The sequence below is a fragment of the Bubalus bubalis genome, chromosome 11, assembly GCF_019923935.1.
Source record: "Bubalus bubalis isolate 160015118507 breed Murrah chromosome 11, NDDB_SH_1, whole genome shotgun sequence".
Lineage (NCBI taxonomy): Eukaryota > Metazoa > Chordata > Mammalia > Artiodactyla > Bovidae > Bubalus > Bubalus bubalis.
In genome coordinates, this window is record NC_059167.1 from 33,012,941 (window position 1) to 33,040,295 (window position 27,355).

At 39.2% G+C, this 27,355-nt stretch overlaps 1 protein-coding gene across 2 annotated transcripts in view; it reads left to right on the forward strand.

The window, feature by feature from the left end:
• Positions 1–22,196, forward strand: part of ARMH4 (armadillo like helical domain containing 4) — a 141,201-nt gene extending 119,005 nt beyond the window's left edge. The window contains exons 6-8 of one of the 2 annotated variants that reach the window (XM_025295465.3): positions 13,147–13,178; positions 21,059–21,193; positions 21,438–22,196. In XM_025295465.3, coding sequence (XP_025151250.3) covers positions 13,147–13,178; positions 21,059–21,193; positions 21,438–21,503 — 233 coding nt within the window. In that variant the 3' untranslated portion in view covers positions 21,504–22,196. Of the gene's footprint in view, positions 1–13,146; positions 13,179–21,058; positions 21,194–21,434 lie in introns of both variants that reach the window. The other variant, XM_025295464.3, reaches the window with a different exon arrangement.
• Positions 22,197–27,355: the final 5,159 nt, after the last annotated feature.

Sequence of the window (27,355 nt, forward strand, 5' to 3'; positions counted from 1 at the left end):
TCAACCACTTGTAAAAGAATGAAACTAGAACACTTTCTAACACCATACACAAAAATAAACTCAAAATGGATTAAAGATCTAAACGTAAGACCAGAAACTATAAAACTCCTAGAGGAGAACATAGGCAAAACACTCTCTGACATACATCACAGCAGGATCCTCTATGACCCACCTCCCAGAATATTGGCAATAAAAGCAAAAATAAACAAATGGGACCTAATTAACCTTAAAAGCTTCTGCACATCAAAGGAAACTATTAGCAAGGTGAAAAGACAGCCTTCAGAATGGGAGAAGATAATAGCAAATGAAGCAACTGACAAACAACTAATCTCGAGAATATACAAGCAACTCCTACAGCTCAACTCCAGAAAAATAAATGACCCAATCAAAAAATGGGCCAAAGAACTAAATAGACATTTCTCCAAAGAAGACATACAGATGGCTAACAAACACATGACAAGATGCTCAACATCACTCATTATCAGAGAAATGCAAATCAAAACCACAATGAGGTACCATTTCACGCCAGTCAGAATGGCTGCGATCCAAAAGTCTACAAGTAATAAATGCTGGAGAGGGTGTGGAGAAAAGGGAACCCTCTTACACTGTTGGTGGGAATGCAAACTAGTACAGCCACTATGGAGAACAGTGTGGAGATTCCTTAAAAAACTGGACATAGAACTGCCTTATGATCCAGCAACCCCACTGCTGGGCATACACACTGAGGAAACCAGAAGGGAAAGAGACACGTGTACCCCAATGTTCATCGCAGCACTGTTTATAATAGCCAGGACATGGAAGCAACCTAGATGCCCATCAGCAGATGAATGGATAAGAAAGCTGTGGTACATATACACAATGGAGTATTACTCAGCCATTAAAAAGAATACATTTGAATCAGTTCTAATGAGGTGGATGAAACTGGAGCCTATTATACAGAGTGAAGTAAGCCAGAAAGAAAAACACCAATACAGTATACTAACGCATATATATGGAATTTAGAAAGATGGTAACAATAACCCTGTGTACGAGACAGCAAAAGAGACACTGATGTATAGAACAGTCTTATGGACTCTGAGAGAGAGGGAGAGGGTGGGAAGATTTGGGAGAATGGCATTGAAACATGTAAAATATCATGTATGAAACGAGTAAAAAAAAAAAAAAAGTGAGTCAGGGAAAATTTCAGGTCACCTGAGTGTGGCCTTGATGCTTCCTAGTGGTAAAACCATAGATCAGAAACCTTGGTGTCAGAAGGATTTTCAAGGGTGTCTTAGGCAAAGTGAAGTGATTTTTACCCCCCTTCCCAGTCTGGTGAAGAGGAGGGACATGGACAAGTTGTATGTTCCCTTGATGAGCAGTGTTGTATATCATGCTTCCGTTTTGTGGAAGAGAAAGAACACACATGGAGGAATAGTTTCTTCTTCATTAATGCACCATATCCTTCTGTGGTGGAAGTTCATAACAGCCTTCTCGTCATACAGTCATACATGGAGCTTATCGTTTTTCAGTATGGTTATCATTAATAAATGATCCCAGGAAGATGTGTAGTTGATTACAAGATGTTTCCTTGGTAGCTTCCCAGTAGGTATCTAGTGTCATTCCTAACTTTGCTATCAGCTACTGACATCTGTAATGTTACTTGAAAGTAGAGATTAGGGTATCTGGGCTCTTTGTACCCTTCTCTGTAAATATCAGGGCAGAGCCTTCAGAATTAATTGCTTCTTAGATGCACGATTACTGCTCACTTAGCCCTAAGCAAAGAAGTAGGTCATTCTATTCATCAGAATCTTAACTGTTCTGTAATTATGTGAGGAGCAAATAATTATAGATAGGGTTTCTGTGTGATTTTAAAGCAGGTGAATTTAGCATCATTAGAGAATAATCTGTAGCTGGAAAAACTCAAGGTTCTTAAAAAAAACATGCAGACAACATTTAAACCTTGGTACGTTTTATTATTCTCAAATGTGTTATATAAGTTGGAAAAAAGCTTTGTCTGTTTCTTGGGCTGGAAAAGGCACTTATGATTAAATAACAAGAAAGAAAAAGAGCTGGTCTCCATTTATTTCTTGACATTACAGAAACACTGTAATTGAAATTTAGTTACATATGCTTTGAACAAAAGACTGTGTTCTGATGTTTCATTTTTTCTAGGTGGAACATACATTTCTCTTTTCATTGATTAAGATAAAAATCAGGTTTCAAACTTTACTGAAAGATGTAAATGATGTTGAAAATGTGATTATTAAAGAGAGATCTGATTTATAACCTTTTCAAAATTGAATGTGAGCTACTTGGAATTGGCTGTGAAATACACCTTGCACAATGCTATATGGAAAGGGTATGTTTTTAAAATTCAAGTAGCCTGAAGTCTTTGATTAGAATTAATTTAGATAAATGAAGATGGCTTTTGCTCTGAATTTGGCCCGCTTGCTTGTCTTTCTTGCTTTTTTTTTTTTTTTTCTTAAAAAAAAAATGGAGAAAAATGCCCGTCCCTTCGGAACGCGCTCGCCGATCTCTCAGGACCGACTGACCCATGTTCAACTGCTGTTCACATGGAACCCTTCTCCACTTCGGCCTTCAATCTTGCTTTTTTACTTCTGTTTTTTTCCAGAGAGTTTGTTTTAATATACAAAATGAATAAAATTGGTATGCCAAAGTGCAGGTCTGCCTGTACTGTTGGCAGAATTAGACAAGTGTCTTAGTTTGCATTCTCCCTAAAAGCAAGATGGTGCTAGGAGTTTATTTGGGAAGTGACCCCAGGAAGCATGGTGAGGGAGTGAGGAAGTAAGACGGGGAGAGTGGGGAGCCGGTGCAAAGGGACAAGCTCGTGAGTGGACTGTTGCTGGGGTTCCTTCTTGCTGGAGATTCTTTGAGGAGCTGTGTGGGACACACCTCGGGGATGAGGAAAAGGAAGGAATCTACCCGATGTGGTAGTCAGGATGATGGTTCTTCCAAAGAGGTCACATCCTAACCCCTGGCACCTGTGAATATGTGACTTTACACAGAAAACTTTGCAGATACGAGGGAGTTAAGGACCTGGAGGGGGAGGGGTTATCACAGGGTCCTTCTAAGAGAGAAGTAGGAGGGTCAGAGTCAGAGAAGAAATATGACATAGGAAGCAGAGCTTAGAGAAAGAGAGAAATTTGAAGTGCTGTGCTATTGGGTTTGAAGATAGATGTAGAGGCCATGAGCTGAGGGATGCAGACAGCCACCAGGAGCTGGAAAAGGCAAGAAACATGTTCTCCCCTGGAGCTTCCAGAAGGAACCAGCCCTGCTGACATCTTGTTTTTAGCCCATGAGACTGATTTTGGACTCCTGCCCTCTAGAAATGTGAGAGCAGAAATTTGTGTTGTTTTAAGCCATTAAATTTGGGGTAGCAGCAATAGGAAACTAATATGCCCACCAAATAGCAGGCCTTGTTGATTGAGGATGGCCTCTGGGGCAGTATTTCCTTGGTGCTTCTAGCCAGCTGCACACAACCTCCTACGATGGATGGACAACCTCAGGCAGAGGGAGCCTGCACAGGCTGGCAGCAACTCTGCAGGGCAGCCTCTGCCTGGGCCAGGGCACCAGTGGGCTTGGCTGTACCTGGACAAAGGATTTGATGAGTAGAATGTGAAAACATCCTCATGAACACTGGGCAATAGTTATGCTGGGTTGTTTCATATCAACAGTCCAGGTTTCTGAGCCCCTCTGACCATTTCTTTGCTGTCTCTCCTCTTCCCGTTCTCTTCTGATGGCCTTTAAATATTGGGGTTCCTAGGCATTATGATCTTGGTCTTGTCCAGTCTTACTCTGGGATGGCTAATTGTATGTGTCAACCTGCCTGGGCCAACTTGACTGGCCAAAAGCTGTCGAGACAATTTTTTTCCAGGTGTACTTGGAAGAGTGTTTTTGGATGAGATGAACACTTGGTAGATGGAGTAAAGTAGATTTACTTTCCTAATGTGAGTAGCCCTCATCCAAACAGCTGAAGGCCTGACTAGAATAGGAAGGTTGACTCTCTTCTGAATGAGAGAGAGTTCCTCCTGCCTGACTGCCTTCAAGCTGGAGCATTGGTTTTTTCCCTATCTTTGGACTTGAACTAAAATATCAGCTTTCCTGGGTCTCTCATTTGCCAATTCACCCTGCGGACCTTGGATTTGTCAACTTCCATAATTGCATGAACCAATTCCTTATGATATATCCCTTTATATATATAAGTGTGTGTGTGTGTGTATGTGTGTGACATTTATGTATATAAAACATGTCTCTAAGCATAAGTTTATATACATACATCTATCTATATATATATATATATATATATATATATATCTCATAATCGTTTTGTTTTTCTGGAGAGCCCTGTCTAATATACACTCTGTACTCCAGGGTGATTTTCTCTGCTCTTAGCTTCAGTTTCTATCAATAGACTGGTCACACCCAAACCTCAGTCTTTAGCCTGGGTTTCTCCATATCCACATTTTAAACTGCCAATAGAGACAGCCCCATGGATACTGTGTAGATACTTTAAACTCCACATGTTCATAGTAAAACTCATTGTCACTCCCCTAGGATTCTGCTCCTGCTTTCTGTATTCTTTTTGCACCACATCTCCATGCACTCTGATCCCATCCTCAATATCCTCAGCATTGCTCATTATGAGTTTTAAACCTTCAGGATTTCTGCCATTTAGTGCTGTTGTTTCCCAGTGGAGGGCACACAGGGCTGGCACCCAGGGCCGAGGTGGAAAAATGCTGTAGCTGGGAAGGAACTAGGAGATGGTATTCTCATATAAACACACACACAGGGCAGGTTGAGGGAGAGAAAAAGACAGACATATACAGAGAGCAACAGAGCCATTCAGACACGCAGAGCCTGATAGAGAGAGGAAAAAGGCGGGGGTGGGGGGAGAGGGAAGCACAGACTACAGTTTTATATAAAGAGATACAGAGTGGGAGACAGACCCATGTAGAGGCAGAGAAGGAACGTTTATCAGAGAGAGGAAACAGGGAAGAGAATGTTAGAGGAAGAAGGAGTCGGAATAACAGAAGTGACCTGATACACACTGTTCCCTAGAATTTGAAAAAGCCCCACTGTGTCTCCTGATACGGTTATCCTGGCCCACCTGCCCACATCCCTTCCCAGAGCAACCCACTGGCCTACTGGATAGGCGTATGCTTTACAGCCATAGGGTTCAAATTGCAGCTCAACCACTTTTTAGCTACATGACTTTAAGCACTTTATTTAAGTTTCGTTTTCTTCATCTGTAAAATGAGGGTAGTAATACCCACCTTGCAAGCTTTTTATTAGATGCCCAACAAATAATTATCAGTTCAGCCAAATCATGATATCATCTGGCTCCCTTTATTGAAAGGGAATTTGCATGTGTCTGGGATAAATATAGCTAATAAACCATTATTATCAGACATAAAGGAAAATTAAGAATACCCTTCTAAGCAGTATGGGAGACTTTTCAGCTACAGTCTATTAAAAACCAGCCATACTTACAATTGACAAGATACATGGAAATGTTTTTTAATCTGCAGTTTCTTTTTTATCCTCTCTGTCTTCCCTTTTTACAAACTACTATACAGCTGTGCTCATTTCACATGCTGCTAGGAAGGTTATGCTCAAAATCCTTCAAGCTAGGCTTCAGCAGTTTGTGAACCGAGAACTTCCAGATGTATAAGTGGAGTTTAGAAAAGGCTGAGGAACCAGAGATCAGATTGCCAACATTTACTGAATCATAGAGAGAGCAAGGGAATTCCAGAAAGACATCTACTTCTGCTTCGTTGACTACTGTAAAGCCTTTGACTCTGTGGATCACAACAAACTGTGGAAAATTCTTAAAGAGATGGAAATACGAGATCACCTTACCTATCTCATGAGAAACTTGTATGCAGGTCAAGATGTGACAGTTAGAACTTTACTTGAAACAACGGACTGGTTCAAAATTGGGAAAGGAGTACCTCAATGCTGTATATTGTCACCCTGTTTATTTAACTTCTATGCAGAATACATCATGTGAAATGCTGGACTGGATGAACCACAAACTGGAATCAAAATTTCTGGGAGAAATAGCAACAACCCCAGATATGCAGATGATACCACTCGAGTGGCAGAAAGTGAAGATGAACTAAAGAGTCTCTTGATAAGAGTGAAAGAGGAGAGTGAAAAACCTGGCTTAGAACTCAGCATTCAAAAAAACTAAGATCATGGCATCTGGTCCCATTACTTCATGGCAGGTAGATGGGGAAACAATGGAAACAGTGACAGACTATTTTCTTGGGCTCCAAATTCACTGTGGATGGTGACTGCAGCCATGAAATTAAAAGACACTTGCTGCTTGGAAGGAAAGCTATGACAAACCTAGATAGCATATTCAAAAGCAGAGACATTACTTTGCCAACAAAGGTCTGTATAGTCAGAGCTATGATTTTTCCAGTAATCATGTATGGATGTGAGAGTTGGACCCTAAAAAGGGCTGAGCGCTAAAGAACTGATGCCTTTGAATTGTGGCACTGGAGAAGACTCTTGAGAGTCCCTTGGACTGCAAGGAGATCAAACCAATCCTGAAGGAAATCAACCCTGAATATTCATTGGAAGAACTGATACTAAAACTGAAGCTCCAATACTTTGGCCACCTGATGCGGAGAGCCGACTCGCTATGAAGGACCCTGATGCTGGGAAGGATTAAAGGCCAAAGAAGAAGCAGGTGGCAGAGGATGAGGTGGTTAGATAGCATCACCAACTCGATGAACATGAATCTAAGCAAACTCTGGACGATAGTACAGGACAGGGAACCCTGGCATGCTGCAATCCATGGGGTTGCATGGAGTTGGACACAAGTTAGTAACTGAACAAGCTAGGAGAGGGCAAATTGTTGTTCCTGGAATACCTGTATGCAAGAGGGCTCTGGTGAGTATGATGGAGAACTTGGTTTTAATAATCATAGTCTACTTTTTTTGCTTTTCATTAGACCTTCCCCTGCATCTGGTTGTTTCCTTACAGAAGGAGATCACAGGCCTAATTATATTGCTATATTTTTATTCTTGGATTAAGTGAATTTTCAAGAAACAGAATCAGTAGGATGAGAATGAATCTGTAGCTATAGGCTGAGGAATTAACCTAGTGGAAGGGCCTCACCTTCTCCTGCTCCCCACTATCAGCAATCTAGTGCTAACCTCCATTTGCAAAGGTTTACAAAATTTTATAGAGCCTTTGGGGGTAAAATCTGTTTTCTTTTTTAAATTTTATTTTATTTTTTTATTTTTTATTTTTTCAATTAATTTTATTTTTTTAATTTTATTTTATTTTTAAACTTTACATAACTGTATTAGTTTTGCCAAATATCAAAATGAATCCACCACAGGTATACATGTGTTCCCCATCCTGAACCTTCCTCCCTCCTCCCTCCCCATTTCATCCCTCTGGGTCGTCCCAGTGCACCAGCCCCAAGCATCCAGTATCGTGCATCGAACCTGGACTGGCAACTCATTTCATACATGATATTTTACATGTTTCAATGCCATTCTCCCAAATCCTCCCACCCTCTCCCTCTCCCACAGAGTCCATAAGACTGTTCTATACATCAGTGTCTGTTTTGCTGTCTCGTACACAGGGTTATTGTTACCATCTTTCTAAATTCCATATATATGCGTTAGTATACTGTATTGGTGTTTTTCTTTCTGACTTACTTCACTCTGTATAATAGGCTCCAAAGATCAGAAATAATTTGGAAAGTCTTAAAAGTATAGAAAACAAAAAATCATCCTTAATTCTACAACTCATTGATGACTTCAGTTAACCTTTGAAGTACATCATTTCAATTATACATATAAAATTTTTTTTCTCATAACATTTTTATCCACAACTGAGTTTACATTATACATACACTATTTTTTCATTTGCAATATATAATGGTAACAATACCATTTTGATATTTGGCAAAACTAATACAATTATGTAAAGTTTAAAAATAAAATAAAATTAAAAAAAAATACCATACCATTAACTATTTTTCTTTAAGTAATGTTAATTTTGTAGAATATTCCACTCTGTGGGCATAGCCTAAAGTTTTGTTTCCTTTTAAGTGTTTAAACCATTCCATTATTGCTGAATATTGATGCTGTTTCCATGTTCTTCTCTATTATAAATAATGGTGCAGTGAAAAGAATTAAATAAAAAAATTTTATGCATTTCCATGATTAACTATTTAAGGTACATTGCTTCTACAAATGAAACTTCTGAAAGCAAAATTTATACTTTTTAAAAAGCTTTTGATATCAATTGCAACTTCTTGCAGCTCCAAAAAGTCATGCCAATTCATACCTCTTTCTTCAGTGTGATTTCTCTCTGTTAAAAAACTGCAGTTGTTGGTTCTCTTCTTCATAAAGAATCATATTTTCTTTTTATTAAAAATCTTTCCAACATTCTCTCTTCTAGCTTTTGCATTCTCTTATTGATGTCTAAGTTTCAAAGCCATCGTGTTAAATTTATTTTACACTGCCTTAAACATTTTGCTGGAAACAGTTTATAGCATCTCCGTGAAAGAAAATCGTGTTTACTCAAAAGTTGTGAACTCATTTAAAAGCAATATACAATTGCTGAAAAAGGAAAAAGTACTTACTGACCAATAGCATGTCAGAGACCTTGGTGGATGCCTGAGAAACACAAGGTGTGATCCTTAGGGGTCCCACCTTCTCAGCTGGAGAAACATAACCAAGTTCACATACTCTGAAGAGTAATTTTTCTCAACCTTGTTTAGATCCATGTCCCCTCAAACACCGTCTCACTGTTTCTAGTGTATCACTGACTTCCCAAGAAGAATTTGCCCAACTTTCTTTCTGTAGTTCGTATTATAAACCACATAACTAGACCCATTGAATGTGTTTTTTCAGATTATCTGTGCACATCCCATGCTGATATGACTTCCCTCCCCTAGTGAGGAATTCCTGTGTTAAGAATTACTTAAAGTAGGGCTCTGAAATGTAAGAACCCAAGATCTGGACAGTTTGCCAGTGAGACCTGGCTTGATAAAGCTTGAGTTAAAACATTTCTCTTGGCAGTGAATTTCCTACAGTTGGAAAACTTGTGAGTGCCTTGGACCCTGATGCCATCTCTGCCTCTTTTCCCTCTTCTCTAACCTGCCCCTGGGCTGCCATTCACAGGTAGTCAGCCGGCCCCTGCTCACCTCCTCCATGAGGGTCTCACACTAGCAGTCTGCTCCAATCTCTCTTTTGCTAGTTTTTTAATGTAATATCCAGCTGATTCCCGGATTCCAGACATCTTGCTTCTGCTCTGTTCCTCACTCTCAGTCCCTACCTTGCTGTTGTCATCCACGTCTTATAGATCTGATGTTCTAACCTGTTTTCACTGGACTTAGGTCCCCATGCCTTCTACTGAAACAGTGTTGACCACAATGCCTGGCCAGTGCACTGTATGTTGTAAGTATTATTGAAGGATTAACGAAGTGGAAGCATTCTCTTGCTTGAATTTCACTTTATGTCTTGGGCTTCCGTTCAGTTCAGTTGCTCAGTTGTGTCTGACTTTTTGTGACCCTATGGACTGCCAGGCATGCCAGGCCTCCCTGTCCATCACCAACTCCCAGAGTTTGCTCAAACTCATGTCCATCAAATCGGTGATGCCATCCAACCATCTCATCCTCTGTCGTCCCCTTCTCTTCCGTCTTTCCCAGCATCAGGGTCTTTTCCAGTGAGTCAGTTCCAATGATCTGTGGCTTGGTTCTTGAATTTCCTGCACTTCCTTCCCTTGACCCCTATATTATTCTGATTGAGCACCACCATCTTTGTCTGAATCCCAGTTGAGTCTTCCGTCAGAAGGACTGGTGAGAGCAGGACAAACCCAAGAGGTCTTGCCAAGGTCCTGCCCTGAGAAATTGAAGCTGGGAACTGAAGGAGATAGAGGAGCCAAAGATATCTCCACATCTTCAACCTGAGAGAGCAGAACAGCGGTGGTATCACCAAAAGAAATGGTACATAGGAAGTCTTATTCCTGTAGGTTGTTAGTCAGATGGGGGTTGGAATTCCAGTGGCTCTTTCCTCCCTGGAAACCATGGTTAGTCTCTTAGTTTTTTTGAGTCTCAGTTTCTTCTTTTCCCTGAGCATCATCTTACCTGACTCTCATATTTATCATTAGTTTGCCAATCAGATGATTCAGTACATCTGAACATGCTTTGTAAGGAGTAAAGCCGTTAGCTGTCATCACGGTTGTTGGACATGTTATTATTAAAGTCAGATTGTAAGTGGAGACACTAGCTTCTTGGGTAAAATGTGTTTGTGCCAGGGGTCAGAAAGCTGTGACCCCTGGGTCAAATCTGGCCTGCTGCCTGTCCTGATACAGCCCATCAGCAAAGAATGTTTTCCAATTTTTAATTTGGTTGAAAAAAATCAAAAGAAAAATATTTGTGATGCAAAAAGATTATATGAAATTCAAATATTGGTGTCCATAAATAAAGTGGATTAGAGCAGAGCCAGACCCACTTATTTATGTACTATTTTCTATGGCTTGAGGCATCAGCAGAGTCGAGTAGTTGTGACAGAGATTGTATGGCCTGCAAGAGCCTAAAATATTGACTTTTAGTAAGAGCTCAGCAGCCCTGGCCTGCCCATTGCACTCTCCTACCTCTGCTCTCTAACATTGATTCAACTACAGAATTTCCATTGAGCTTAAAAACTGACAAAGGTGAGGAATAAAAGATAAGGAGAGGCCCCAACAGCTGTTTCAGCTGTGGGCAGGACCTTTCAAGGTGGCCTCCAGAGTCAATTATAGGAACATGGAGCAAGCTGCAAAGCCATCAGATGGAGCCATGTGTCCACCAGCTGACCTCATAGTCACGTTCTGCCTCCCTTGCATCCTCCCAAGAATTTCTGAACCTTCTTAATGATCTTCTGGTATGATGTTGAAAAGGGATAGTGGGAGGACATCAGCCTTGTTCCTGCTCTTAGTGGAAAAGCTTCTAGTTTCTCACCATTAAGTATGATGTTAGCTGTAGATGTTACCAAGTTGAGAGTTCCCCTCTATTCCTAGTTTGCTAATTTTATAAAAAATGAGTGCTAGATTTTGTCAAATACTTTTTCTGTATCTATTGATAAGATCATATGACTTTTCTTCATTAGCTTGTTGATGTGATAGATTAATGGATTTCCAAATGGTAAGCCAAACTTGCATATCTGGAATAGATTCTTTGCATACATTTTTGGTTTTGATTTGCTAATATTTTGTTGAGAACTTTTGCATTTGTGTTCATGAGAGATACTTGTCTGTAGTTTTAAAGATTATCTGGTTTTGGTTTTAGAATAATGCTGACCTCATATAAAGAGTTAGGAACTTCCCTTCTGCATCTTGTCTTCTGGAAGAGATTGTATAGAATTGGCATAAATTCTTCCTTAAATGTTTTAATTCACCAGTGAACCTATCTGGGACCTGCTGGTGTTCTGGAAGGTTTTTAATTATTGATTCAGTTTCTAATAGATATAGGCCTATTCAGTCTTTTTCTTCTTGTGTAGGTTTTTGCAGATATATTTTTCAAGGAATTACTCCATTTAACCTAGGTTACCAAACATGTGGACATATGGTTGTTCGTAGTATTTCCTGATTATCCTTCTAATATCCATGGGATCTGTAGTAATGTCCCACTTTTATTTTGGATCTTACAAATTTGTATTTTCTCTTCTTTCAGTTAGCTTGGCTAGAGGCTTATCAATTCTATTGATCTTTTCAAAGAACAATCTTTTTTTTTTTTATCTGAAGCATAATTGACCTGTAATACTATGTTAATTCCAGGTGCATAGCATAGTGATTCAGTATTTCTATGTATTACAAAATATTTACTATGGTATGTCTAGTTATCTGTCACCAGACAAAGATATTACAATATTACTGACTGTATATTCCACATGTTGTACATTTCATCCTCATTACTCATTTATATTGTAACTGGAAGTCTGTACCTGTTACTCTCCATTCAACCCACCACTCCCTCCCTTATGGTAATCACTATTCCTTCTCTGTATCTGTTTCTCTTGTTTTCCTTTTTTCATTTGCTGCTTTTTAGATTCCACGTGTAAGTTAAAATCATACATCATTTTTCTTTCTGACTTATTTCACTTAGCATAATAACCTCTAGGACCATTCATGCTGTTACATTGAAATCACAAGAGATTTTTCTTTTTATGGCTAGCATTCCACTGTGCATAATATACCACATCTTCATCTGTTCATCTGTTGCTGGACATTCAGGTGGTTTCCATATGTTGCCCACTGTAAGTAATGCTGCAGTGAACATAGGAATGCATGCATCTTTTCTAATTAATGTTTTTGTTTTCTCTGGAGAAAAATACCCAAAGTGGAATTGCTAGATCTTTTTGTAGCTCTGCTTTTGAGGACTCTCCATACTATTTTCCATAATGCTTGAGCCAATTTGTACCACCAACAGTGCACAGGGGTTTTCTCCACATCCTCACCAACTTGTTATATCCTCCACGCTTGTTATTTCTTATCTTTTTGTAATGGCCATTCTGACATGTGTGAGGTGTTCTCTCATTGTGATTCTGAGTTGCATTCCCCTAATGTTGAGTAATGGGGGCTTTTTTATGCTGAGCATCTTTTCGTGTGTCTTGGTCATATGTATCAATATATCTTTGGAAAAATGTCTATTCAGATTCTTGGTGGGATTGTCAGTCCTTTTGGTGTTGAGTTAATGAGTTCTTTGTATATGTTTGATATTAACCCCTTATCTGATATATCATTTGCCAATAAATACCTTTTCCCATTCAAAAAAAAAAAAGAGAGAAAATTTCAGTTAGAAATGAACTTGATATTTTGAAGGTGTTTTTCTCACTCATCCCCCAGACCTCCCTCCAAATAATAGAAAATGCATTTAGCAACGAAAAATATTCTCTATTCCTTTAACAATGATGTGAGGGATATGTTAGTGTTCTTTTTTGCATTTTTAAATGAGAATAAAAAATGATTACTGTCATTATGTTAATACTGTTGACCCTGTCACTGTATTTCATACAATAAAATATTCATTGTATCAAATTAACTTAGTACATGAAATATAAATTACCAAATGAACTTAACACATGAAATGTAAGTAGAAAGATGGCTATTTACATTTTCTTCTCTTATTTTCCTTAGTGAGAAGCTGGATGGAAAAGCTAAAAGACAAGGTAAGAGAAATACTTTCTTCCTTTGGATTTATTTTAGAGGGCATAGCTTTGTCAAATAAAAGATCTTCAGAATAATGGAGTTTTATATCATTATTCTGATTCTGATAACCTGTGCAAAGATCCAGGACCACTTCCGGGTATCCAGCAAGAAAGAAGACCTTCCCTTTAAGAAGGGATGCCTTATTCTTTGGAGTGCCATTCATTCTTCTGGAATGTAATTCCTGATATATACAACTGATAGCATCCTTGACATATCAAGGTGGAGTTTCTTTTAGGGAATTTCAGGAGTGTAATCCCATTCTAGTGGGCATTTTATGTCCCAGTGCAAGGATCTTTTAAATCTGATCTTCCTGTATGAAGAAGAAATACTTTGGATTTTGGAAGGCATTGATTTTTCTGACCCAAGGACAAAAATTGACAGATCTGACTTAAGAATAAAACTTTGTGATGGAAAGGGCATCCTTCACCCATAGTGGAAGGTGAGATTAAAAATACCCGAGCACCTGAGCACTCTCTTTAGGCCCATTTTTGTGTGGTCTATCATAGTGCTACTGCTTACTGAGTGACAATGAGCTGACCTATCTAGAAAGGCCAACTATAGAAAAATATTTTCCACTCTTGGATTCATTCTGTCATCAACAACTGTGATTGACAATATTAACTTCCTTCCAGGTTCATGTTTTTCATTTTCTTTTAATTTTCAACACTCTCTAAGGTTTCATTTTTAGTGCCTTGTAATTTCAAACTGGAATTACTCATAAAAATATTGGTGGAATTTTGAACTCCTTGCTGTAGCCTCTGTCAGATCTAATTACTACAACCCAGCTCAAATTTCACTGGGGGTATAGTTAAATGGAAATCATTTCAACTGCCAGATAGGAGTTACTTCCAATTCACCTGTCTCAGAATATACATCTGTGGATAGTATTCCATATCTTTTTTATGATTTGAGGTCAGTGTCTCTCATATTTGAATGATTAGTATTTATTTTGCTACAGTTTAATGTTAAAGGATAAGAGAAAATGTTCACTAGTAGTTAAAATTGTATGATTATATTAATTCTTGTCAGTATTATTTTTCTACTTCTCAGTAAAATTTAGACTATATAATTTTTACAAATGAGATTATTTTATGTTCATACATATTTAAAGTGATATAGAAGAATTTTAAACCTGTTGACATTAATGGAAGCCATTTTCACATCTGTAATAGGTCCAGTTGTCTGAGGGAGGTATAATCAGAGGACTGAGCAAGATTTGGGGTAGGAGAAGCTCAAAAATTCAGAATTGAAGATATTTACATTGGTAGTGCTTCTTGCTATTTTTTCAGAGGAAAATATAGTGCAATGAAAAGTAAACAGGCTTTGGTAGTTTAATCTAGGGATCCATATGTTATTGTTTCTATAGAAAATGTCCTTCTGAATTACCAAAATGGACAAAAAATAGACTTAAGAAAATAAATTTTGGCACATAGCCTGTTTTGAAATTGAATGTTGCAGAGTTTCTTACCTGTGTATATATATAGCTTCGCCACTTTGTTTAGAAATCTGGGTAGCTTTAGAGAAAGGCTGTATTTTCTCTTTCTGTGGACCCTTCCTTCTTATCTTTTCCCAAAGGCCTAGCACCCTCTCCCTGCTCTATTTCACCAAGAGAGATAATTTTGTGAATGGTTTTAGTTTTCTGAATTGAAGTTTTTCCAGCCCTTTCTTCACTGTATTCCATAGTATTTTTTCAGTTATGTCTTAGTTTTAAAAAATTGGAAGAAAAATAGCTGAAACTCCCACCAGGTTTATTTGTTCTATGCCTTGTCTATATTTTTATTTAACTATTTTTTTTTCTTTTTTAAATTTTATTTTATTTTTAAACTTTACAATATTGTATTGGTTCTGCCATATATCGAAATGAATCCACCACAGGCATACATGTGTTCCCCATCCTGAACCCTTCTCCCTCCTCCCTCCCCATACCATCCCTCTGGGTCGTCTCAGTGCACCAGTCCCAAGCATCCAGTATCGTGCATCGAACCTGGACTGGTGACTCTTTTCATATATGATATTATACATATTTCAATGCCATTCTCCCAAATCATCTCACCCTCTCCCTCTCCCACAGAGTCCAAAAGACTGTTCTATACATCAGTGTCTCTTTTGCTGTCTCGTATACAGGGTTGTTGTTACCATCTTTCTAAATTCCATATATATGCGTTAGTATACTGTATTGGTGTTTTTCTTTCTGGCTTACTTCACTCTGTATAATAGGCTCCAGTTTCATCCATCTCATTAGAACTGATTCAAATGTATTCTTTTTAATGGCTGAGTAATACTCCATTGTGTATATGTACCATAGCTTTCTTATCCATTCATCTGCTGATGGACATCTAGGTATTTAACTATTTTTTAAATTGAAGTGTAATTCATTTATAATGTATTAGTTTCAGGTATATAGCAAAGTGATTCAGTTATACATATATACACTTATCAGATTATTTCTATTGTAAGTTATTGCAAGATATTGAATATAGGTCTCTGAATATAGTAGTTCCTTGCTATTTGCCTGTTTTGCATCTAGTAGTGTTTATATGCTTAATTTTATATTGGAGTATGATTGATTTGCAATGTTGTGTTAGTTTCAGGTGTATAGCAAGGTGATTCAGTTATACATACACGTGTATCTATTGTTTTTCAGATTCTTTTCCCATATAGGTTATTACAGAATATTGAGTAGAGTTCCATGTACTGTACAGTAGGTTCTTGTTGACCATTATTTTATATATAGTAGTGTGTATATGTTAATCCCAAGCTCCTAATTTATCCCTCCCTCTATCCCCCCCACACTAACTCCTTTGGTAACTATAAGTTTCTTTTATATGTCTGTGAGTCTGTTCCTATTTTGTAAATAAGTTCATTTGTATCATTTTTAGCTTCCATGTATAAATGATATCATGTGGTGTTTGTCTTTCTCTGATTTACGTCACTTAATATGATAATCTCTAGGTTCATCAATGTTGTTGTATTTGTCTTATTTTGTCTCTTTCTTGGAGGGATTCAGTTTAACCAGTCCCCTCCCTCTGGGAGTAAAATGTTATACATTTACTTGATAAATAATGCATATGTGTACACACATATATGTGTGTATACACACACACACACACACACACGTATATGTATCTTGGGCTTCCCTGGTGGCTCAGACAGTAAAGAATCTGCCTACAATGCAGGAAACCTGGGTTCAATCCCTGGGTTGAGAAGATCCCCTGGAGAAGGACATGGCAACCCACTCCAGTATTCTTGCCTGGGGAATTCCATGAGCAGAGGAGCCTGGCGAGCTACAGTCAGTGGGGTCGCAGAGAGTCAAACATGACTGAGCAACTAACACACACATACTTATCTTCCCCTCTCTCTCTCTCCCCCTCTTTCTCGTCTTCTGTCTAGCTGGCTAGCTAGCTATCATCTATAAAAGTCTTGTTAGTCATTACCTTCAGAAACTATTTGAGAGTGAAACTATTGCTGTTTTGATGAAAGTCACAGAATCCTGGTGAATTGAAAACTAAACTACATATTTAACTAGCTCTTCAGTCAACCAATAATATCTATTCAGTTTTGCTTTGTTTAATTGTTCCTGATATTGATTTTCCTGTTAGTTGGATTCTAGAAGGAGTGGTAGGTGTTCTCAAAAGTTCTGAATTATTCCTTTTGTTGTTATTGTTTAGTCTTCCTATATTAAAGTGAAGTCACTCAGTCATGTCCGAGTGTTTGTGACCCCATGGACTGTAGCCTACCAGGCCCCTCCATCCATCAGATCTGAATGACAGACAACCTCCGATGGCAATGGCTTAACCAAGAGAGAAGTTTGTTTTTCTCTCATTTATGAGTCTGGAGGGAGCAGTCAGGGTCAGTGAGGAACGCCGCTATGAAGGTGCAGGCTCCTTTTATTTGATGTTCCATCATTTGTGACCTTGATTCTCACGGTCATCTCATGGTTCTGGATTGCACTTAGGTCCATATTCTAGTCAGAAGGAAGGAGGAAAAAGGGAGGTTACAACATCCCTCCCCTCTTAAGAAGGAGGAGAAGAAAATGACAACCCAATCCAGTATTCTCGCCTGGAAAATTCCATGGACAGAGGAGCCTGGCGGACTACTGTCCATTGAGGCACAAAGAGTCGGACATAACTAAGCAACTGAGTGCACACACACACACGCGTGCACACACATGCGTGCACACACACACACACACTTCACAGCAGCAATTCTCATGTATAGTCTGGACCAGTGGAGTTGTGTCACCCGAGAGCTTGTTAGAAATGCAAAATCCCAGGTCCCTAACTAGACCTACTGAATCAGAAACTCTGGGAAAAGGGTCAAGAAATCTGTGTTTTAACAAGTCTTGCAGGTGATTCTGATGCATGCTCAAGTTTGAGAAACACTGTTAAACAAACCTTATAAAGATACTTATGAATTCAGTAGACTTTAGGCAGAAAACTTTACTTTTTCTTACGTTTTCTTGAAAACCAATGTTTCTGAACAAAAACATTAGCCTAAGAAAGGATGACTTTCTCATAAATACAAAACAACAAACCAAAACCAAACAAAAAAACCCAACTATATGCAGTAAACTTTATCTTATAATCCATTTTTTAATTTTCAAACTGTTTTTTGGAAATAATTTCAAATTTACAGAAAAGATACAAGAATAAGAATAGTACAGAGAATGCCCCTGTTCTTTTTATCCAGATGCACTTGTTCTTCCCATGCTGCTCCATTTGTTTTCTCTTTTATTGGCTGTCTCCCTACCTCTGCCCTTTTTTCTGAGCCATTTGAGGGAAAGTTGCATACATCACGGTGCTTTTACACCAAATCTCGATACTTCAGGGCATATTTCCTATGATTAAGAATATCCTATTAGCAAACTATAGTACAGTTATCAACTTGAGTACATTTAACATTGACATCATACTTTTTATCTGTTCTGGCATCTGGACTTCAGGCTTAGTTAACAGACCCAAAATGGCCTTCATAAAATAATTCTTCTCGAGTACAGGATCTTGTCTAGGTCATATAACACATTTAGTTGTCAGGATGCTTCAGTTTAGTTCAGTCGCTCAGTTGTATCCGACTCTTTGCAACCCCATGGACTGCAGCACGCCAGGCTTCCCTATCCATCACCAACTCCCGGAGCTTGCTCAAACTCATGTCCATCGAGTTGGTGATGCCATCCAACCATTCCATCCTCTGTTGTCATCTTCTCCTCCTGCCTTCAATCTTTCCCAGCATCAGGATCTTTTCTAATAAGTCAGGTCTTCACATCAGGTGGCCAAAATATTGGAGCTTCAGCTTCAGCGTCAGTCCTTCCAATGAATATTCAGGGTTGATTTCCTTTAGGATTGACTGATTTGATAGTTTTCCTTAATGTGGGCCATTTGTATAGCCATCTGTTGTCTTTCCTGATGCTGATATTTTTAAAGAATATGGTACTTTAGAAAACAGAATGTTCAGTTTAAGTTTATTGGATGTTTCCTCATGATTAGATTCAGCATTCTCAGTTGGAATATGCATGGGTTCAGTTCTGTCCTTCTCAGGGAGATAGTGTGAAGGAATGGGCACGTGCAATATTTCTGAACAGAGAAAAGGTGCTGGGCACAATTCATAGCTTTATATGCAGATGCATCTTATTTGTTTTCATTTCTGCAGGAAACAAGTCATGGCAATTCTAAAAAAAGAGGTTATCTTCACTTAGTTTTGAATGAGGAATGGTTAAATTACATTTGAAGAGGGTAGGTTTCTTTATTCCCTTCTTGTAAATTACTTGTAATTTCAAAGCACAGGCAGATCACACACACACACACACACACACACACACACACACACACATACACACAGGAGGGAATGAAGAGAGGAGAAAGAGATTAATTGAATTTTTGTAAAGTCTACATTCTTTAAAGCTCTGGAAATGAGAAGCCTTAATGTGTAAATAAGAAATATGCAAAGAGTGACACATTTTGTAATATTCATGTTTTTGGTGTGGGCTTGAGTTACAGAATGTTAAGAGACCCACAGGTTGATCGAGTTGAGCTTCCAAAAAGCTCAAGTATCATCCTTTGGATGTAGAGCTCTGTATTAATAAGGTCTAATCTACTGGGCTTAAAATTGATCATACATTAACATGTATGTGTATTTCCATGCCCTGAGAATGGTGATGTAAAATGAAACTCGTAGTTCTGGTGAGAACACCCAGATTTTGTTATTGTCCAATATTTTCCCACATGGAAAATTACATACTTTTGTAAGCCTTATGTAGATCTAGAAGAACTTTAGAAAAAGTTTGGGTTTTGGCAAAGCATATTAATTTGTTGGAAAATGACTGGGCTTTGTTTCTTTGGGAAAAACAGTATGCTGAAGAACGATGCTATGTTCTCAAATTAATGAAAAAAATTCCATATTGTGCTCTAACTCAAGACTCTGGAAAATAGAACGAGTGAATGAGCTGGCTGTGTACAAGAGGATGCTGCAGTTTTGTAAGGTCTTGTCTGTTCCTTTGATTTACTTCTAGAAGTGTTGGGAAAGCATCACAGCCCGCTTACTTCAGCATTTTTTAGAAAACTTTTATTTTTTGTTCTTCTCTGTTTTGGGCTTATTCTGAAAGATACTGTGCTATATTAAAAGTTTTAGAAATAGTTGCATAAGTGAACAAACTCATAGTTTTTCTCCTGTAAAATAACGTCTGTCTAAAGTACTCACTATAGTATTTTTTGAATTGTTAATTGTTTATGTTTTTTTTTCCCGGGTAGGCTTCTAGAAGGGGTCGTCATGGAAGATAAACCAGTGTCGTGTTTCTCCATGAAGGGCTGTGGTTATTCATACACCTGTATCTCTCAGGTGTCTTACTGGCCAGGATGCAGAAATGACCCTTCCTTAGGGTGATGGCCTGGCCCTGAATTTGGGTTGGTTCTACACTACTTACTCAAGTCCAGGGATGGGTGGAGATCATGCTGGTCTCTTAGGACCAAAGTATCCATAATAACACCTTGGAGATGTTGGAGACCGCCATGTTGGGAATCTCCAGTTTCTTTTGGAAGTACCAGCACTGTTAGCAGTGATATTTCTGGCCTCTGTCACTTTCTTTCTTTGGAGCCTGGGACACTCAGAATTCCCTGCCAGCCCTCAACTTTGGTCTTGTTCACTAGGCAGATTTTTTCTTCTGTATAAATGAATCCATCTACATTATGTGCAACTCTCTCTCATCCTTGTCTTTTCTGCCTGGCCTCCAAAACCTAACATCCTTTTTTTCCTCTGCAGGGCCTTCTCTTCCCTGCTGTCTCTAGAAGCTCTCTCTTTCACTCATGTAGAAGCACATTCCTCTTTCCTTTCCTACCATTATGCACCTAAGGTTGTAAGAGGGGAACCACCAAAGTCAAGGCCCCCATTTGTCCCCCAAGAAACACAATATTCCACTGAGCAATGCCCCCCGCCCCGCCACTGTGTCCACCCCTACCCCCCAGAGCTAGACTCAGGCTGCTATTTGCAATTTATAGCATTTTAATAGTCCTGGCAATTTCAGAGGCTACTTCATCCATCTTTAATACAAATTATATTTCTGTCACCAAAACCTGATGTTGACAAATGTGCATAACCAAGTGGCTGGAGGTGCCGCCAGCTCTGGCTGATTTATTGCAGTATTTATATGTATATGAAATATCCAAAAATAGTCATACCTCTCTCTCTGTTGCCTTCTCCCTAAAAGTAACTTTATTCCAGGTGCTACTTTAGAACAAAGATGACAAGAGAATTCAAAGTGTCTAAAAACCCCGCTGCCCTCCAGCAGAACTGGGAAACCCAGGTCAGTGGTCTGTTTAGCATCCTAATGCAGGTTTCCTTTCCCATGCAGGCAGGCTATATGTCTGGGATGTTGGTGCCCGTAGGGGTTGGGATAGCAGGAGCCTTGTTCATCTTGGGAGCGCTCTACAGCATTAAGGTTATGAATCGCCGAAGGAGAAACGGCTTCAAAAGGCATAAAAGAAAGGTATGGAATCCGCAACAGCAAAACCTAATCACTTACCCAACTGTTCCTCGCTTTTCTAATTTGCTTAATAAAGCACATGGGGCTTAATGATGCATGAATGGTACTGACGTGCCCAGTGGTTCCAACAAGCTGCTGCAGGTGCAGCCTCGGCTTCATTTGTTCATGTGTCTTTTAAAGGGGACCTCTTCCTTGGCTTTGCTCTGCAGCAGGAGTGTAATGCTTTTCTGTTTTCTTTCCCCAGCAGAGAGAATTCAACAGCATGCAAGATCGAGTCATGCTCTTAGCCGACAGTTCTGAAGATGAATTTTGAACTGAACTGGAGTTTAATTGGGAGAGTCAACGTGATGTTATTATTTTTTATTTGAGGGCTAAAAAAAAAACAAAACATAAGAGAACAACATTCTGCCACGTTGGGGCTGTCGGGCCATTGGTCTCACTGTCTGCTGGGTAGTAGATTTTTCTTGTACTGAGCAGAAAAGGCATGCTGTATAAGAACTGTGATGCGCAGTATTTGTTTTTATCCTGTAGTGAATTTTCCACAGCCATGGGCTACAACTCATAAATATGCAGCATACATGTTGTTCAGTAGGAGTTGCTAGGTTAGATAGAGTAAATATTTTGTATTTTTCCACAGTGTCTTTCCCTTGGTTTGGATTATCTGTGCTAAACTGTAACAGTTCTTGCTGCCAAGGCACACTTGACTCTGAAATAGAAATTTTAACAAAGAAGAACTTGTGATGATTGCTCAGCCTACTTGAACCCTTGGCTTGTGTGGGCCACGGCACACACTACATTCGCATCAAACCTAGCAGCAACTCGGAATGAAATCTTTTTCATCAAGAAGATCTCTCAGCGCATTAGGATATATGTAGATTTGTACGTACCTTACATTATGTACTTGAGTCTCCTGGTTTTATTATTTTCCCCCTTCCTTTTTATTCTCATTCTTGACAAAGAAAAAAATGCACTAGAAGTAATGCATTAAATTGACTCTTGGTCTTCATGTAAGTTTGCTTTCTTAAATAGTATGCTGCTGCTGCTAAGTCACTTAAGTCGTGTCCGACTCCATGCAACCCCATAAACGGCAGCCCACTAGGCTCCTCTGTCCCTGGGATTCTCCAGGCAAGAACACTGGAGTGGGTTGCCATTTCCTCCTCCAATGCATGAAAGTGAAAAGTGAAAGTGAAGTCTCTCAGTCGTGTCCGACTCCTAGCGACCCCATGGACTACAGCCTACCAGGCTCCTCCGTCCATGGGATTTTCCAGGCAAGAGTACTGGAGTGGGGTGCCATTGCCTTCTCTGCTTAAATAGTATAATTGAGTCCAACAGATGTATCCATAGATTCTTACATGTTTATCATTAAGAGAGATCCTTTTAGTATATCACTGACTTTGTCAAGAAGAAATGAGGAAGAAATCAAGAGGAAAAGGAGGGTAGGTAAACTCCCAGAGCGTTTGGCTCTTCTCTTTGGCTCTGTGCTTGTGTGGCCACCATTCTGAATTATTCAGAGCACTGCTTTTCTATATCTGCCATCTTGGTCCTTGTATGATTGGACCACCATTGGTTCTTGTTTGGCTTTATTAGAAAACTACATTCTCTGGTAGGAGCAGGCTCAGGAGCTAAGAGTCCTGGCACAAGACAGAGCTTATGAAAAACCAGCCTCTCTCAAGGTGTCTCACTGTGGAGATGCTGGACTGCGCTAGATCATGTCTCGTTTCCTGTGGAATGCAATTCCTTTTCTCCGGGTATTTGGGACTTTTAGGAAGTGCAGGTTTTTGGGGTATTTTTTTGGCCTCATCACATGGCGTTTGGAACTTCCTCAACCAGGGATTTAACCTATGCCCCTTGCAGTACAAGTACAAAGTCCTAATCAATGACCACCAGGGAAGTCCAGGAAGTGATTTTGGGTGAAGACTTGGCTCATTAGTGTGGAAGAATAAAGGTTCCTGATAAAACTGTCCATGATGTTTTACAGTATGGAGAACTTGTTGAAATTTAATGGGGCCTGCTTTGCTGTTTTCAAGGAAAGCTGCACAGTTATTCCTCAAAGCTGTGTATGTTTTTTTTCTCCCATTTGACTGAAGACAGAACTGAAGCAGAGAAGTGAAATGATTATCCAAAATTATACCCAGAAAGAATCAGGACTAGAACCCACTTGGACCCCATACCATGCACCCCTATCTTCAGCTCAGTGCCTTTTCCACATGCTTTAGAGGAACCAACAACATTGCAAAGTCCTTCAAAACCAAGATTCTAAGGAAATAGCTTCTTGACCCAGGAACACCTAACACAAGTTTCTGTCTTTGTTAAATGAACAATGTCTTACTAATTTCTCTCATACACACACAAATTCTTTTTCTGTCCTACATCAGCTGTTTTCCTTATAATCACATAAATTTAAGTATCACTTGTAGGTAACTCATAGAGAAACCTTTCTTGAATTCATTCTTAAGAGATAGCTGGCTTACATGAATGATTTCATTAAATAATTCTTTTTGCCAAGAAATACAAGCAAATGGGCTAACTTGATCAAGAGAATTTAAAAGCTCTGTACAGTCAAATAGATGTTAGAATAGACACACATGCTCAGGGTCAGGTTTTAACAATAGAGCTCAGAACCATGATACTTCAGGAATTTGTTATTTCATGAGTACAGACATCCTGATACTGCAGAGAATACGTTTGCCCTTTCTGAGAGCAGCCTCTTGCTGTAAGTGTTCCTAAGGCCAGGAGGAGGTGAGCACAGTGTATCATTACTGCCTTTGTGTTCTTGACAAGCTGTAGAGAAAACACAATAGGCCCGTCTATGCAGTATCACATGTGTGATACTGATAGCCACTCGTGCCTCGGGCTGCTCTTAGTCTGTAGATCACGGTAAATAGGTTGAACCTTCAAACTATAGTATAATAAAGTCACCAATGACAGATGTGTATTATCACTTGTCCAGAGGGCTATGGTGACTTGTTTGTGCCTTTAGGCCTAAACAGAAATGTCTCTGCAGTTCTTATGGGGGCAGGTGACTGTTTAAAGAGAAAGAGATTACTTAGAATCTTAGCAGTTTGCTATACAAAGCCATTTAAACACCTGGGTTGAGTGGAAGGTTCTATGGATCGCTCAGCTAGTGTGTTTTCCTTGCTGCCTGTGGCTGTGGAACAGTGGTTTTCAGTGGTTGGTTTGGATTATTCAGAGGAACGGAGAAGATTGTCGTGTTCTAAACAAAACCTGGCATTAGGGTTACTGCCCCAATGGAGGTGCCTGCCAATCGTTATGCTGTAGTTCAGGTTGAAAGTAGTAAATCAGGCACTGATGGGTTTTTGTATGCTTATATTTGCATGTTAAAAATAAAACATCAACTCTTTATTCAAAAAACTAAGCTTAAAACATTTAACAACTAAGCATATAACGCTGTCTAGAGTTGGAGGGTGGTGACAGATGCCGTTTCAATTGCTAACACCTTCCCCTCTGAACTGAACTGACCCAGTCAGAACTTCAGGTGTCCTTCTGTGGGGCCAGGGACTGTGTCTTATTCTGAGGGGTAGGCAGGGTTTCCCAAATTCTCTGGCTCCTGAGGATCACCTGGAATACTTATTAAACATATAAATTCCAAGGCCCCTTCTCAGACCCACTAAATCAGAATCTCCAGGGGAGGAGCTTGGGATTCTCCTATCTGGGCAAGTGTGAGGACAGCTAGAACCTCTAGGCAGAGAACAGCTTCCTTATTAAAGGGACAGGGAGAGCAGGCCCCCGGGGAGAGACTCTGCCCTAGTCAGCTATCCATCAATCACACCCGCCATAGTGGAGCAGGGAAAATGGGAGGCAAGAGGGAAAGGGTGGAGGCTTCTGGAGCAGGGTCCCCAACCTCTGGCATCTAATGCTTGATGATCTGAAGAGGGGCTGATATAGTAATAATAGAAATAAAGTGCACAATAAGTGTCATGAGCTTGAATCATCCCTAAACCATCCCCTAGCCCCCTCCCTGGAAAAATTGTCTTCCACAAAACCCATCCCTGGTGCCAAAAAGATTGGGAACCGCTGTTAAAGAGTAGAATGCTGAGATAGAGGGAGAGGGTTCCTCCTGTGCCCCTGATGTCTTTCTCTAATCAGAAGACAGTACTTTCCTTTTAAACCTCTGCTTTTCCCTCTTCTGTTAGTTGCTTCTTTCAGTAGCTGCTGGCTTAATTCATATGCAATATTTGGAGTTAATTAGTATCCCAGGGAAACAGATTCCCTGAGCAGTGCTTTAGCCTTGGCTTCAGCTCATAAACTGCCTCAGATGCAGTCTTGCAGAAACATTTTCTTAGAGTACCTATATCTCTTACACGGGTCAAAAATGTTATGGGGAAATTTTTTTTAAAGCACAGTTTTAGAACACACTGAAAATAGTTTTAACATGGTCAATCAAAGATGGTTCTTTTTTTTTTTAGACTTGAAAGCGAACATTTATTTAAAATGAAAATTCCCAAATTTTATAAAATTAACATTCCACAAATGTACAGGAAAATTATATTTTTATTGATTAACCTCATGGTATACCTCTCGTACTTTTTTTCCTGACCTTTTTGGCTGCACAGTCTCAAAGCTGGTTCTTTATTTCATCATTATTTTTTTTTTAAATGGCTAAAACTTAGAAGTCAAAATGTCATAGAGGTATCCCTTGTGCTTTTCTCTCTGTAAAGATATCTTCTTCACATGGAGTCCAAACAAAGCCCCTTAATGGGAATCACATCCATAACTTAGGGGAGATGCATCAGATCATCCACAGGCATTGTAATTTCTGTGGGTATAAATAATCAGTGTTTCTACCAGATGCCAAAGAGTAGCTTTTGGGAACAACATACATTACTTGGCACAGGGTTTTAGCTGCATGACCTTTTGGCAAGATAGGCTTTGTTTTGAATACAAGGAAATCTGAAAAGGCAGGATTACAACTGAAGAAGAAAAAAAAAAGCTCTGCTTTTGAGGGCATGTGAAGGTACCGTTACAAGGGAAAACTATGGGTAGAAAATGGAAAAAAAATCATAATACAAAGCAGATGTCAAAAGGGCACAAGACGTTAGTATGTGCTAGAGAAGGCTTAAGTTCTGATGCTTGGAAAAATTATAAAGATAAGTGAGAAGAATGCAAATGAAGTAGACTGTTAGCAGGGGAAGAGGCCATAAATCTATACCAATCTAGGTCTCCACCCTCTCCATCCAAGAAAATTACCATGCACTAGGTAGAGCAGACATGGATGGGATCTCATTGAAATCGAGATCAATGAGATGAAAGGAGCTTGGTTATTGTAAATAAGCTTAAACTCAGTTAAGTTTCTTAGTTATGCAAAGTTCAAATAATTGAATATAAGTTTTTAGGAGGAAAATAATTTGAAAACAAAATAAGTACTGACTTACTAAAAGCCCCTTATTTGTACATTTAGTATCTCTCATTAGAAACACACTTCCTTTTGGGAGGAAGCCGTTAGACTGAAGCTGGGGATGGACTGAGGAGAGACATCTAGTTATTTGCTTTGATAATTACCAACTTTGGCAGTCAGCATAGCTGGAAACATAATTCTGTGGCTTAAGTTCTATATGCAGAAAGAATCATCAACATTCATTTTGTAAGCCACTGGTAGCTGCATAAATGCAGCTGCTAATTCGCTTCAGTCGTGTCCGACTCTGTGCGACCCTATAGATGGCAGCCCACCAGGCTCCCCTGTCCCTGGGATTCTCCAGGCAAGAATACTGGAGTGGGTTGCCATTTCCTTCTCCAATCATAAATGCATTGGCCTTATCCTATTTGGGGCATCTAACTCCCTATTAATTGGTTCAAATTTCTATTATGTGTAAATAGTAAAGTGAGGAAGGAAGAAAGAAGAAAGGAAGAAAGAAATTTCCCCCAGTCAATAGCAGCAAAAAAAAAAAAAGCAGAGACCAATCACATATTGTTATACTTTGTTTAAAAACATACACAAAATATTGGGGTTAAAACCTCTCAAGTAGTTCACTTAGTAAAGCAAAGATCTTAACTTTCCCTCCTCAAAAAGCAGCAGGATCAATAAACACATGATCACTGTTAATCATTTGTATTATAGTGTATAAATTCTCATCCTCAGATTAGTTTCCAGATTCAAGGTTCAAGACTGATGATGCTCAGAAGTGAACCTTTGGTGGGATAAGGATG